Here is a 14399-nt window from a genome sequence, read left to right as displayed (position 1 = left end):
AGCAAAGATGAGAATCTCTACAACAACGTTCGAAATCAAATGTTGGAGTATCAGCGTAAGGGATATGCGCACAAAGCTTCACCAGCTGAAGTGGAAAAATGAATCGAAAACAAATGTGGTTGCTGCCATTGGGAGTCGTGGACTGCCTGCAGTGAGATTGACTCCGAATTTAAGACCATTTAGCTATGTTGGAATTGATTATTTTGGTCCAATTCTGATCAAAGTAGGACGCCGTAATGAAAAAAGATGGATATGCCTGTTTACGTGCTTGACTATTCGAGCTATTCATTTAGAAGTGACGCATTCGTTGAATACAGCATCATGCAAAATGGCAATCAGACGATTTATTTCTCGACGCGGGACTCCATTGGAATTTTACTCGGATAATGGAACTAATTTCCATGGTGCAAACAATGAATTGCTGTTACAGTTGGACCAAAACGAACTCGCTGAATCATTCACTAATACCAATAGCAAGTGGATGTTTAATCCTCCAGAAGCCCCACATATGGGAGGAGTATGGGAGCGAATGGTCAGATCTGTCAAAACTGCGCTGGAGAGCATGCCTTCTTTTAGAAAACCTACTGAGGAAACTTTGGCTACGGTGATAGCCGAAGCTGAGTCAATTGTTAATTCGCGACCATTAACGTATGTGCCGTTGGAAACGGATGACCAGGAAGCCATTACTCCAAACCACTTCCTACTGCTAAGCTCAAATGGTGTAAAACAACCGCCGAGGCCATTTACGGAGGATCGTCTGGCACTGAAATACGATTATGAATTAGGGCAAAGCTTGGTGGATTACTTCTGGAGACGTTGGAGTCGCGAATATTTGCCCGACCTGACACGACGAACGAAATGGTTTGGCGATGGTAAACCAGTACAACAAGGCGATTTAGTGGTAATAGTTGGCGAGAAGAAACGGAACGATTGGATTCGTGGGCGTATTGCAAATGTTATCACTGCTGCAGATGGACGTGTGAGACAGGTGGAGGTACAAACATCTTCTGGGATTCTCAAACGTGCAGTCTCCAAGGTAGCTGTATTAGATGTCATTGGTAAAACTGGTACTAATCACCAGTGTTACGGGTCGGGGAATGTTGCATTGGAAGACCCCCAGGCAAACTCAGATAATCAGTAGATTCGCCCAATGTTGAATATCATCAAATTCGCTCAGTGTGGCTCACGCTTGGATTCGCGTTTGTAGCAAAGAGGAAGGTAGAAAAACGACGCCATTTTAGTAAGCGCGCTTGATTGGAAAACTAGATGTTCTAGAAGTTTGAATAAGTATAGTTTTAAATTCCCTTTGTATTATCGGAGTGAAGGAGAACTATAATGTAAGTTTATATATTCCATGTATCAACATTAGTAGTAAGTTTTTTTGTTGTTCTTAAATATAGCTTTGAAGCAACTCCAAGCAAAAAAAGAAGTAACGAGTTTGACTAAAAGAGCTCCTAACCTCCCAACATGGAGAGAGGTACTGAGAAGCAAACATGTTAGTTGTACAATAGTTCAGTATTTAGAGCTTAATTCAAATTTGGGATATAGTAGGTCCACGAAATTTGAACATTAATGAGGATTACACGATGATTCTTTTGTGCCCTGGGAATGTCCAACCCGAAAAATTGCTATGAGGGCCACGGACCCATTATACCAACCTAATCATTAGACCGGTAGTCATTGCCTCAACATGTGCGCTTTGAGGTATTTGAAAAAAAAGATCTTTTGGGATAATCGTTCCAAAAATCACCTTGCTTAAAAAAATTTGCTAAAACAATATTCAAAAATTGCAAAGAAATTTGAAACATTTAATTATGATTTGCTCGGGATAAATTCCAAAAAATACTAACTATGTACAAACATCAAGGAACTTCAAAATGGAGAATAAAAAATCTACTTTTGATAACAAAAACAATGCTCAAAAACTAGTTTCAGTTAACATTCAAATCAAAGCGAGTCATAGGAGTATAAAGCCACGCACTCAGCGGAGGTTTCACAATTTTGCTCATCTTCAAATATTAAAATTATGCACTCGAAAGAATTGATAGAACTACAATTTAACAAGGTGAAAAAAAATTGAATATATTAATTTATTCAAGCTAATTATCATTTTATACAAAAATCATTCACATATTAGAGCTACTTAGCAAACGTTAATCCGGATCATTTGCAGTGTACATCCGTCAGCATAACTTCGCCCCATCTTCGATCACATCCTCGCCAACGATTCCTTCAGCTCCAGCATTCCCTCGATCTCCGGCTTCCGTTTCACGTTCTTGCGTCGTATCATCATTCGGGACATCCGCAGTGAGTATCCAACACCGTGGAACTTGGCCCATGACATCCCCACCCCGAATTCAGCGTTTTCGCCACGAAGGTATTTGCCGTTCAAATTGCTGAAAAGTGCGGTAAAATCGAGTTATCGATGAATCTAGCTTAAGTTATCTCAGTTACCTGGAGTGACAGTTCCGGTACCACCACGCTCCGTGATACCGGATAGAGCAATTGTCGTCATGTGTGTCATTATCCTCGTCGAAGGTGCTGAAGTACGCCCCCAGCGTATAGCTCATCGAGTCCCCGGCCGTTCCGTTATACCCGCTGATCTTCGTAACCTTGTACAGTTCCGTTTCGCTGGCAATCTCAAAGTTCGCAAAGCTGGCATACGTCTTATTGCCTTCGAAATCCTCCAGCAGGATCATCAGTTCGTGCGGAGCCGAATACGTCAACTGGTGAATCCGTTCCAGTCCCAGCCAAAACTCGCCGCCATCCATCTTACCGAATCCGAACCGATACTCCTCCCAGTCGCGGTAGAAGTTCACCGTCCCATCGTACCGGTACTGAAAAACGGTCCAACCACCGCCCTCGTACGTCATGTCGCAGAACACCCGAATCGGTTTGCTGAATTCGCCGTCCGGTTGAATGTCCCAAACTCCACTGTGGCTACCGTCCGGCAGCTGATCGCAAGCCTCCAAAATGGCCGGCGGTTTCTCCGTCGTGAGCATTCCCATCTGACTCTGCATCTGGTCCAGCTGCATCAGATCACCGTTCCCGTCGCAGTTGGCCGTGGCCTTCATCATCATCATGGCGTCGTCGAAGTACGACCGCGTCGGCAGACGCTGCTGAGCCAAGGCAAGATCTCTGCAAAAAATCACGTTTCATAACACAATCCCACATGATTCGATCCTAACTTACCTCATCTCCTTGTGCAGCAGGGTCAAATTCTTGGCGATCACCCTCAGCTGGTGGTCGGCGTTGTTGGCCGATCGTTCCGTTTCCGAGACGTGCCACGCCAGATTATCGATGACGTGCACCAAATTCTGCAACAGACTGGACACCGTGTCCACCTTCTTCTGGATGTTCAGCTCGAAGCGCATCATCCGCAGGTCCAGCTGTTCGATCTTCAGCGTAAAGTGCTCGAGGTCAAACTCGTTGAACTCGCTGGCGTTGATTTCGATCATCCCCTGCCGGGGCGATCCCCTCGAGGGGGCCATCCCCTGGACGCACAGAACCGCCCCGTACAGGACGACCGCCAGGAGACGCTTCATCGGGGCTCGGTAGTCGCACTTTGTTGACGGCTGTCGGGTTGATGGTCATGTGCACTGTTCGACGTGTGAAAAATTACTGGCTCGGATCGAGGAGATCCCTCGGCTGCGTCGGGATAACCGTCATAACGGGTACCGCATCTCCGGCTCGATTGTCGGCCAGAGGCACAATTTCTCTATTTGCACACTCGGTGGCGGCGAGATGGTCTGCTGGTGATGCCCCGATTCTAGTGCGATCGCGAGCACGGCGGCGCTAAAAATCCGGAATAATTGGCTCCAAACAAAATCGGTGGCATATTGGCTTGGCGCTGTAAAAGCACGCACGCATGTGTGCATCCGAGAGCATGGCGCGAACGGGAAGAGTTTTCGGGACTGGTTTCTGGGTTTGTGGGTCGGTTTGCGGCTGATAATGGATGGGTCGAATGGGGCGATAATAATTGATTTTTATAATACAAACTCGTTCGAGCGTTTGAGATGACTCGAGGAATTTGCTGTTTGGATAGGCGATCCACCGATGTAGTTACGCTTTCCTGAGAAGCGTATTCAAATTAATTTCGATAATCACGGCTGCTAGAATCTACCACAGTAATCGAGTGGTTGGAATCAGAGCTAAGATGTAATTGTGCTCGCAGGTGTTTGAGATGCATTATCTTTCAGTTTGAAACATTCCGAGACATTAGAATGTGGGTCACACGAAGAGTTTTTTTTTCGATGATTGGATGATCATCCATTACTTCAAACTGTTTTAAATAATTTTATATTATTGCTCCATCTGCTAAATGATTTTTACCTTGTTCCGAACGCATTCTGTAGAATTTAAAGCTATTATGAGTGGAGTTATTTTTCGACCACTTTAAGGATCTGTCTCATTTAGAGAATTAAACTGAAATTAAACTTAAAAGTGACATTTCAATAATTATCGAATAACCCTGCTCGCAGAGCAAGATTACTTTTGACGAATCATTTTTCATCGATGTCTCATTTGGATAATTAAACTTAAAAGCGATAGTTCGAAAATTAGAAAATCACCCGGTCATTAGAATGGCTGGTGCTACCCAGCAATTTCAATAGGACATCGATGCAAAATGATTCGATATCTTTTTTTTGTCTTTAAGAGGTTTTCAGCCCTAGGCTGGCTCACCTCTTGATTTGATATCCGTCAAAAGTAATCTTGCTCTGCAAGCAGGGTTATTCGATAATTATTGAAATGTCACTTTTAAGTTTAGTTACAGTTTAATTCTTCAAATGAGACAGACCCTAAACAGAAAATGAAGAATCCCAATGTACCGGTTATTTGTTCAGAAAATTTTAGAAGAAATCAAAACGGTTGATGAATTGTGTCTAGAGTGTCACAATAGACTATCGAATGGTAACGTGTCCGCCTAGCCACTACCTATTCACCTATGTCTGGCGTAGGCGTATTGTAGAGCTCCATAATCGTCGGTCTTGGGAGATGTTCCTCCAGTTTCCCCGAACGGTCAGGGTCCCCAGGTCCGATTCCACCGCTTGCTGCCAGCGTGTTCGTGGTCTTCCACGAAGTCGCCGACCTCTATCTGGTTCTCTGTTCAATATTGTTTTCGCTATTCTTTCTTCCGACATTCGCACCAAGTGATCAGCCCACTGACGTCTGCCGTATTTTATACGATTCACAATATTTTCCTCTTGATACAGCTCATGATTCCACCACACCACACCATTTTCTAGTTTCCCTCCGAGTATTGTTATTATTATTATTTATTCAGACTAAGGCCGAAGTGGCCTGTGTGGTATATAAGAGTCTTCTCTATTCAGCTCGGTCCATGGCTACACGTCGCCAACCACGCAGTCTACGAAGGATCCGCAAGTCATCTTCCATCTGATCAATCCACCTTGCCCGCTGCGCACCTCGCCTTCTTGTGCCCGTCGGATCGTTGTCGAGAACCATTTTAACCGGGTTACTGTCCGACATTCTGGCTACGTGCCCGGCCCACCGCAGTCGTCCGATTTTCGCGGTGTGAACGATGGATGGTTCTCCCAGCAGTTGATGCAACTCGTGATTCATTCGCCTCCTCCACGTACCGTGGAGTTACGAGGCCATCTGCACCTCACCATAGATGGTACGCAGCACTTTCCTTTCGAAAACTCCAAGTGCGCGTTGGTCCTCCACGAGCATCGTCCAGGTCTCGTGTCCGTAGAGGACTACCGGTCAAATGAGCGTTTTGAAGATTGCCAGTTTGGTACGGCGGCAAACTCTATTCAATCGGAGCGTCTTGCGGAGTCCAAAGTACGTACGATTTCCAGCCACTATGCGTCTCCGAATTTCTCTGCTGGTATCATTTTCGGTAGTAACCAGTGAGCCCAAGTACACAAATTCTTCTACCACCTCGATTTCGTCACCACCGATGCAAACTCGCGGTGGGTGGCTCACATTGTCTTCTCTTGAACCTCTCCCTATCATGTACTTTGTCTTCGACATGTTAATGACTAGTTCGATCCGCTTGGCTTCCCTCTTCAGTCTGATGTAGGCTTCCTCCATCTTCTCAAAGTTACGTGCCATAATATCTATGTCGTCGACGAAGCCCACAGCTGGACGGACTTATTAAAAATTGTACCACTCTTGTTAATCCCTGCTCTTCGTATTACCCCTTCCAAAGCGATGCTGAATAGCAGACACGAAAGACCATCATCTTGCCGTAACCCTCTGCGCGTTTCGAAGGGACTCGATAATGCCCCTGAAACTCGAACTACGCACATCACCCGATCCATCGTCGCTTCGATCAACCGTGTCAGTTTATCCGGAAATCCGTGTTCGTGCATTAGCTGCCATAGCTGGCTCGATCGATTGTATCATATGCGGCTTTGAAGTCAATGAATAGATGATGTGTGATGTACTTGGCGAATGGCGAACACCTGGTCTGTGGTAGAGCGTTCACCCATAAAACCCGCCTGGCTCACGAACTCCCTTGCAATTGGTGCTAGTCGACGGCATAAAATTTGGGAGACTACCTTGTAGGCGGCATTCAGCAATGTGATTGCGCGGTAGTTGCTACAATCCAGCTTATCGCCCTTTTTGTAGATGGGACACATGACACCTTCCATCCGCTCCTGCGGCAAAACTTCCTCCTCCCAAATCTTGACCAAAAATGACCTAGTGCAGCGCTCTAGCCAGTGCCTCACCACCGTGTTTCAATAGCTCTCCTGGTAGTTGGTCAACCCCAGGGGCTTTGTTGTTCTTCAGCCCGCCAATCTCCTCCTGGATTTCCTGGAGATCCGGAGCCGGTAAGATTAGGTCCTGCGCGCGTTCTCCCAGGTCCATCACCATACCGCCATCTTCGTCTGCCACATCGCCATTCAGGTGTTCTTCGTAGTGCTGTCGCCACCTTTGGATCACCTCACGCTCGTTCGTAAGAAGGTTCCCGTTTATGTCCTTACACATATCAGACTGTGGAACGTGGCCCTTACGTGAACGGTTTAACTTCTCATAGAACTTTCGTGTATTATTAGTGCGATACAGTTGCTCCGTCTCTTCACGGTCTCGATCTTCCTGCTGGCGCTTTTTCCTCCGGAAAATCGAGTTTTGTCTGTTCCGCGCCCGTTTATATCGTGCCTCGTTCGCCCTCGTGCGGTGTTGCAGCAATTCGCCCATGCTGCATTCTTCTCTTCTACTAACTGCTCACATTCGCCGTCATACCAGTCGTTTCTCTGATCCGGGGCACCGTGCCAAGTGCAGCGAGTATTGTACGCAGCACTTTTCGCTCGTAAACCCTGAAAGCTCTCCGATCCGCCTTTTTTAATGTCCTTTTTTTAATGTATAGAGCAAATTTCGTTTCCGTCTGCATGTTGCGGGACCAATACGTCTTTTTACTTCACGGGAATCGTAATTTTCTCATGTCACAAGCGTTCCAAGGGAAACAAATTCTTCAACAACTTCAAACACATCTCCATCAAGCACTACCTCAGCACCAACACCACTAGGTCTTCCACTATTTCTACCTGCCACCATGTACTTTGTCTTGGTAGAGATAATGATTAAGCCTATCCTCGCCGTCTCTCTCTTCAGTGGTGCAAAAGCCTCCACTACTGCTCTGCGATCGATTCCAATGAGGTCGAAGTTGTACGCAAAGCCTAGGAGCATATGCGACCGTGTGATGATAGTGCCGTTCGTCTGCACGCCAGATCTCCTAATAGCGCCCTCGAGTGCAATGTTGAACAATAAATTCGAAAGTGCATCACCCTGCTAAAATCCGTCTAAGATCACAAACGAGATTGACACTTCGTCTGCAATCCGGATACTTGATTTCGAGCCATCTAGCGTTGTATGTCTCAGTCTAATCAGTTTCGCCGGAAAACCATGTTCGGACATTATCTGCCACAGCTCATTTCTTTTCTCTGAATCGTACGCTGCTTTGAAATCAATCAACAGATGGTGAGTCTGCAAGTTGTCTTCTTCTCTTCTTCTTCATTGGCATTACATCCCTCACTGGGACATTACCGCCTCGCAGCTTAGTGTTCATCAAGCACTTCCACAGTTATTAACTGCAAGGTTTCTAAGCCAAGTTACCATTTTTGCATTCGTATATCATGAGCCTAACACGATGATACTTTTATGCCCAGGGAAGTCGAGGCAATTTCCAAACCGAAAATTGCCCAGACCGGCACCGAGAATCGAACCCAGTCACCCTCAGCATGGTCTTGCTTTGTAGCCGCGCATCTTAACGCACGGCTAAGGAGGGCCCCTGTATGCACTCCCGGAATTTATCAAGGATCATCCGCAGGCTAAACATCTGATCCCTCGTCGGAAATATGAATTTTAAGAATAATATTTCAAAGTTCGAAACAATTTTGACTAGACCTGCCGAAGAGGAGCGCTCGGTAAGGTCGTTGAGCTTACTCTGCATATCAGAGCGCCGTTGAGCGAGGAAAGCAACGTCATCAGCCAATTCGAAGTCGTTTAGGTGCTCCATAGTTATAGGCTACCAAAACAGCCCGCGGTTTGGTTCACGGTCAATCGCACCTACCAGAGTCTCATCGAATACGACACGATGAGGAACAGTAACGATGATAGAATACATCCTTGCCTTACATCAACTTCGACCCGGATAGGGTCGAACAAGAACCCATTATGCAGCATTTTACACGTGAAGGCCTCGTACTGTGCCTAGATAAGGCCGATAATTTTCTCAGGAACCCCCTTGCGTCTCAGGGCGCCCCACCTATTCTCGTGATTGAGACGGTCGAAAGAATCCGGCCTGCTGCCGCCGGAGAGTCGCATCGATCTTCTCCTGCATCCGGGCTAGAATAACTTTGCATAGAACTTTGAGAACGGTACACAGCAAAATAATGTCTCGCCAGTTATCGCATACAGTCAGGTCACCCTTTTTGGGCACCTTCACTAATGTCTAATTCGTTTTTAAAAAGTTCCAACCTAAGTGCTGTCAAAGTGTTTTTTTTTATTCGCTCAGGTTGGAACTAGGTTCGTACTAGTTCCAATCTCAAAGCTGTCAGGTTCGCACTGTGTTGTGTCACAGTTTCGCACCAGGTTCACCAATACAACTGCACTTCAACTGTCAAAACCATATGGGTGGAATAAACAAGCCGAAGGGAAATACAAACCGGAGTAAAAACGAAACTGTTTGTGCATTCAATAAAGAATGCGCATCGAAATCCGTTTTACGGAAATTTTTATTCCCTATAATATTTGTCTACATTTGCATCATTTTTATATTCCCTCAGGACTTTTTCAGTAATCCCAGAAGAAATAAACGGAAATATTATGTGCCTTCAGTAATTCATTTGCAATTTGTTCGAAAATTCCCCCATTTATTATTTATTTAAGTAGTTCTTCAAAAAACTCATATGGAAATTCTTCAAATAATTCTTATAATTCTTCCAGGTATTCCTCATTAAAGTCTTGTATGCATTCCATTGAGAATTCTTCCAGGAATGCATTAGAGAAATATTTCAGGCATTCCTTCATATTTTTTCCAGTATTTCATATGGAAATTCCCCCAAGAGTTCCTACAAAATTTCGTCCAAGAATTTCTCTGGAAGTTCTTTCAGGAATTTCTTTGAAAGTTCCTCCATAAATTCCTCTGGAAGTCCCTCAAGAGATTTCTCCGGAAATCCCTACAGAAATTCCACCCGAAGTCTATCCAGAAATTCTTCCGGTAGTCCCTTCAAGAATTCCTTCGGAAGTGGAATTTCTCTGAAAATTCGTCCTAGAATTGTCTTGTCTTGTCTTGTCTTGTCTTAGCACATGCACAGCCAGTATTGAAAAGCATCCTGGAAATGTCGGTTGTATTTCCGAGCATTTTCTTGTCTGCATTAATATTTGCAGCATATCATAAATATGACACAAGTAGTAAAACGGCCAGGTCCACCGTGCAGGCTTGAATTTGGGAAAAAAAAAATCCAGAACTCCCCGGCAATCAGATTATTTAGTAATAAATAACATGATCAACGAAGAGTTTTGAATCTACGAAAGGAAGAAACGGGGACAGTCGTACCAACCGTTCCATATTTAGGGGGTATATTAGCCTTGGGATTAGGGGTTAGGGACGATGGCCCCCTTGATCGCACCCCCTCACTCTAGCTGATGTCAGAAGGACAACAGTGCTCAGGCTACACTACCAGCTAGCAACTCTTAGCTGGCGGTCAATTGTCATTGAAAGACCCGTGGAAGCGTCAGTATTGGAACTTGTGAGGACTTATTTAGACAAAAAGGTTAAAGCGGTTCTCAACCTTTTTCTTGCGAGGTAAAATGGAACTGAAAATTAACGGAATATATGACTCTCCATGAAGTTGGATGAAATTTTCATTATTCCGAGCTTTTAAAGAGAGGCTTCCGAGCCTCTTGAAAGGTGGTTTTCGAGCCACTTAAAAGAAGGCTTCTAAGCATCTTGAAACAACGCCTCTACTGCCCATGATCGCATATTTGTAACACTTGCATTTTCGTTGATTTTGTAAATCGTTTGTCAATCCTTCCCACATACTCAATCATTTGCAGCTTACCACAGATGTGCAAGATAGTAAAGCCTATTTTACGGTTGTGGGATAAGATGCAGTAAATTGAGCTTTCTGAATGATTCACAGGCTTTTTACAAAATGAACAAAAATGCTAGTGTTATAAATATGCGATCATGGGCAGTCTAAGCCTCTTGAACGTATGCTTACAAGCCCCTACAAAGGTGAATTTCAAGTCCCTTGAAGAGAGACTTCCTTGCATTTCGAAATAAGGCTTCTGTGCGTCTTGAAAGGAGGCTTCCGGGCCTCTTGAAAGGAGGCTTCCGGGCCTCTTGAAAGGAGGCTTCCGGGCCTCTTGAAAGGAGGCTTCCGGGCCTCCTGAAAGGAGGCTCCCGGCCCTCTTGAAAGGAGGCTTCCGGGCCTCTTGAAAGGAGGCTTCCGGGCCTCTTGAAAGGAGGCTTCCGGGCCTCTTGAAAGGAGGCTTCCGGGCCTCTTGAAAGGAGGCTTTCGGGCCTCTTGAAAGGAGGCTTCCGGGCCTCTTGAAAGGAGGCTTCCGGGCCTCTTGAAAGGAGGCTTCCGGGCCTCTTGAAAGGAGGGGTCGGGGCCTCGTGTAAGGTGGCGTCCCGGCCTCTTGAAAGGAGGGTTGCCGGCCGCTTGAAAGGAGGCTTCCGGGCCTCTTGAAAGGAGGCTTGGGCCTCCTGGAAAGGAGGCTCCAGCCCTCTTGAAAGGAGGCTTGGCCTCTTGAATGGAGGCTTCTTGGCATCTTGACAGGAGGCTTCTGGGCCTCTTGGAAGAAGGCTTCCGGCCTCTTGACAGGAGGCTTGCGGGCCTCTTGTCAGGAGGCTTCCGGGCCTCTTGAAAGGAGGCTTCCGGGCCTCTTGAAAGGAGGCTTCCGGGCCTCTTGAAAGGAGGCTTCCGGCCTCTTGAAAGGAGGCTTCTGGGCCTCTTGAAAGGAGGCTTCCTGGCCTCTTGAAAGGAGGCCTGGGCCTCTTGAAAGGAGGCCTGGCCTCTTGAAAGGAGGCTTCCGGGCCTCTTGAAAGGAGGCTTCCGGCCTCTTGAAAGGAGGCCTGGGCCTCTTGAAAGGAGGCTTGGGCCTCTTGAAAGGAGGCTTGGGCCTCTTGAAAGGAGGCTTCTGGCCTCTTGAAAGGAGGCTTCCTGGGCTCTTGAAAGGAGGCTTGGCCTCTTGAAAGGAGGCTTCAGGGCCTCTTGAAAGGAGGCTTCCGGGCCTCCTGAAAGGAGGCTCCGGCCCTCTTGAAAGGAGGCTTCCGGGCCTCTTGAAAGGAGGCTTCCTGGGCCTCTTGACAGAAGGCTTCCTCGCCGCTTGCAAGGAGGCTTCCGGGCCTCTTGACAGGAGGCTTCTGGCCTCTTGACAGGAGGCTTCCGGGCCTCTTGACAGGAGGCTTCCGGGCCTCTTGAAAGGAGGCTTGGGCCTCTTGAAATGAGGCTTCCGGGCCTCTTGAAAGGAGGCTTCCGGGCCTCTTGAAAGAAGGCTTCCGGGCCTCTTGAAAGGAGGCTTCTGCGCCTCTTGAAATGAGGCTTTGGGGCCTTTTGAAAGGAGGCCTGGGCCTCTTGAAAGGAGGCTTCAGGCCTCTTGAAAGGAGGCTTCCGGGCCTCTTGAAAGGAGGCTTCGGGCCTCTTGAAAGGAGGCTTCAGGGCCTCTTGAAAGAAGGCTTCCTGGCCTCTTGAAAGGAGGCCTGGCCTCTTAAAGGAGGCTTCCGGGCCTCTTGAAAGGAAGCCTGGGCCTCTTGAAAGGAGGCTCTGGCCTCTTGAAAGGAGGCTTCCGGGCCTCTTGACAGGAGGCTCTGGGCCTCTTGAAAGGAGGCCTGGGCCTCTTGGAAGGAGGCTTCCGGGCCTCTTGAAAGGAGGCTTCTGGGCCTCTTGAAAGGAGGCTTCAGGGCCTCTTGAAAGGAGGCCTGGGCCTCTTGAAAGGAGGCTTCCGGGCCTCTTGAAAGGAGGCCTGGGCCTCTTGAAAGGAGGCTTCTGGGCCTCTTGAAAGGAGGCTTGGGCCTCTTGAAAGGAGGCTTCTGGCCTCTTGAAAGGAGGCTTCCTGGGCCTCTTGAAAGGAGGCCTGGGCCTCTTGAAAGGAGGCTTCCTGGCCTCTTGAAAGGAGGCTTCCGGGCCTCTTGAAAGGAGGCCTGGGCCTCTTGAAAGGAGGCTTCCGGGCCTCTTGAAAGGAGGCTTCCAGGCCTTCCGGGCTTCAGGCCTCTTGAAAGGAGGCTTCCGGGCCTCTTGAAAGGAAGCCTGGGCCTCTTGAAAGGAGGCTTGGGCCTCTTGAAAGGAGGCTTCCGGGCCTCTTGAAAGGAGGCTTGGGCCTCTTGAAAGGAGGCTTCCGGGCCTCTTGAAAGGAGGCTCTGGCCTCTTGAAAGGAGGCTTCGGGCCTCTTGAAAGGAGGCTTCCGGGCCTCTTGAAAGGAGGCTTCAGGGCCTCTTGAAAGGAGGCCTGGATGCCCTGACAGAGTACTTCCACCAGCTGGAAGATTTGACGAACGTGGCGAAGACCCAGGTCAACATTTTCCCCACTCGAAATCTTGAAAGGAGGCTTCCGGGCCTCTTGAAAGGAGGCTCTGGGCCTCTTGAAAGGAGGCTTCCGAGCCTCTTGAAAGGAGGCTTCCGAGCCTCTTGAAAGGAGGCTTCCAAGCCTCTTGAAAGGAGGCTTCCAAGCCTCTTGAAAGGAGGCTTTCGAGCCTCTTGAAAAGAGGCTTCCAGGCCTTCCAAGGCTGCCGGGCTTCCGGGCCTCTTGAAAGGAGGCTTCTGGGCCTCTTGAAAGCAGGCTTCCGTGCCTCTTGAAAGGAGGCTGGGCCTCTTGAAAGGAGGCTTCCGGGCCTCTTGAAAGGAAGCCTGGGCCTCTTGAAAGGAGGCTTCCGGGCCTCTTGAAAGGAGGCTTCCGGGCCTCTTGAAAGGAGGCTTCTGGGCCTCTTGAAAGGAGGCTTCCGGGCCTCTTGAAAGGAGGCTTCCGGGCATCTTGAATGGAGGCTTCTTGGGCCTCTTGAAAGGAGGCTTCCGGCCTCTTGAAAGGAGGCTTCCGGGCCTCTTGAAAGGAGGCTTCCGGGCCTCTTGAAAGGAGGCTTCCGGGCCTCTTGAAAGGAGGCTTCCGGGCCTCTTGAAAGGAGGCTTCCGGGCCTCTTGAAAGGAGGCTTCCGGGCCTCTTGAAAGGAGGCTTCCGGGCCTCTTGAAAAGAGGCTTCCGGGCCTCTTGAAAGGAGGCTTCCGGGCCTCTTGAAAGGAGGCTTCCGGGTCTCTTGAAAGGAGCCTTCCGGGCTATGTCAGCGGAGCGAGGACTCTTCGGGTCTGAGCTCAGCGGAGCGAGTTCCAATGCGCACGACATCATCGCAGGCGTCCCCCAGGGCAGTATCCTCGAGCCCCTGCTATTTAACCTGTTCGCCTCCTACATGCCAGAGCCTCCTGAAGGCGGCATTCTGTCTCTGTTCGCAGATGACACATCCATCGCATACAAAGGTAGAGTGATCAGAGCGCTTGTGGCAAAACTCCAACGAGGCCTGGATGCCCTGACAGAGTACTTCACCAGCTGGAAGATTTGACGAACGTGGCGAAGACCCAGGTCAACATTTTCCCCCACTCGAAATCTTGAAAGGAGGCTTCCGGGCCTCTTGAAAGGAGGCTTCCGGGCCTCTTGAAAGGAGGCTTCCGGGCCTCTTGAAAGGAGGCTTGGGCCTCTTGAAAGGAGGCTTCGGGCCTCTTGAAAGGAGGCTTCGGGCCTCTTGAAAGGAGGCTTCCGGGCCTCTTGAAAGGAGGCTTCGGGCCTCTTGAAAGGAGGCTTCCGGGCCTCTTGAAAGGAGGCTTCTGGGCCTCTTGAAAGGAGGCTTCAGGCCTCTTGAAAGGAGGCTTCAGGGCCTCTCGAAAGGAGGCTTCCGGGCCTCTTGAAAGGAGGCTTCCGGGCCTCTTGAAAGGAGGCTTCC

The 14399-nt window shown here is 48.4% G+C and overlaps 1 protein-coding gene across 1 annotated transcript; it reads right to left on the bottom strand.

Moving 5' to 3' along the window:
* Nucleotides 1-2450: 2450 nt before the first annotated feature.
* On the bottom strand, nt 2451-3683 carry LOC134212514 (fibrinogen C domain-containing protein 1-like). Its single transcript, XM_062690472.1, has 2 exons — nt 3193-3683; nt 2451-3138 (listed from the first exon to the last, which is right to left on the bottom strand). Exons 1-2 carry the CDS (start codon nt 3543-3545, stop codon nt 2451-2453), a joined length of 1041 nt encoding a protein of 346 aa, XP_062546456.1. The 5' UTR covers nt 3546-3683.
* Nucleotides 3684-14399: the final 10716 nt, after the last annotated feature.

This window comes from Armigeres subalbatus, chromosome 1 (genome assembly GCF_024139115.2).
Source record: "Armigeres subalbatus isolate Guangzhou_Male chromosome 1, GZ_Asu_2, whole genome shotgun sequence".
Classification (NCBI taxonomy): Eukaryota; Metazoa; Arthropoda; class Insecta; order Diptera; family Culicidae; genus Armigeres; species Armigeres subalbatus.
The sequence above is the reverse complement of the archived record's forward strand: the minus strand, read 5'-3'. Positions and strand labels throughout refer to the sequence as shown.

Excerpts from the sequence above, each read along its gene's own strand:
- LOC134212514 (XM_062690472.1), bottom strand. The coding sequence starts at position 3,545 with ATGAAGCGTCTCCTGGCGGTCGTCCTGTACGGGGCGGTTCTGTGCGTC. Across the intron at positions 3,139-3,192 it reads CTGCTGCACAAGGAGATGAG|AGATCTTGCCTTGGCTCAGC; the intron begins GTAAGTTAGGAT and ends GATTTTTTGCAG.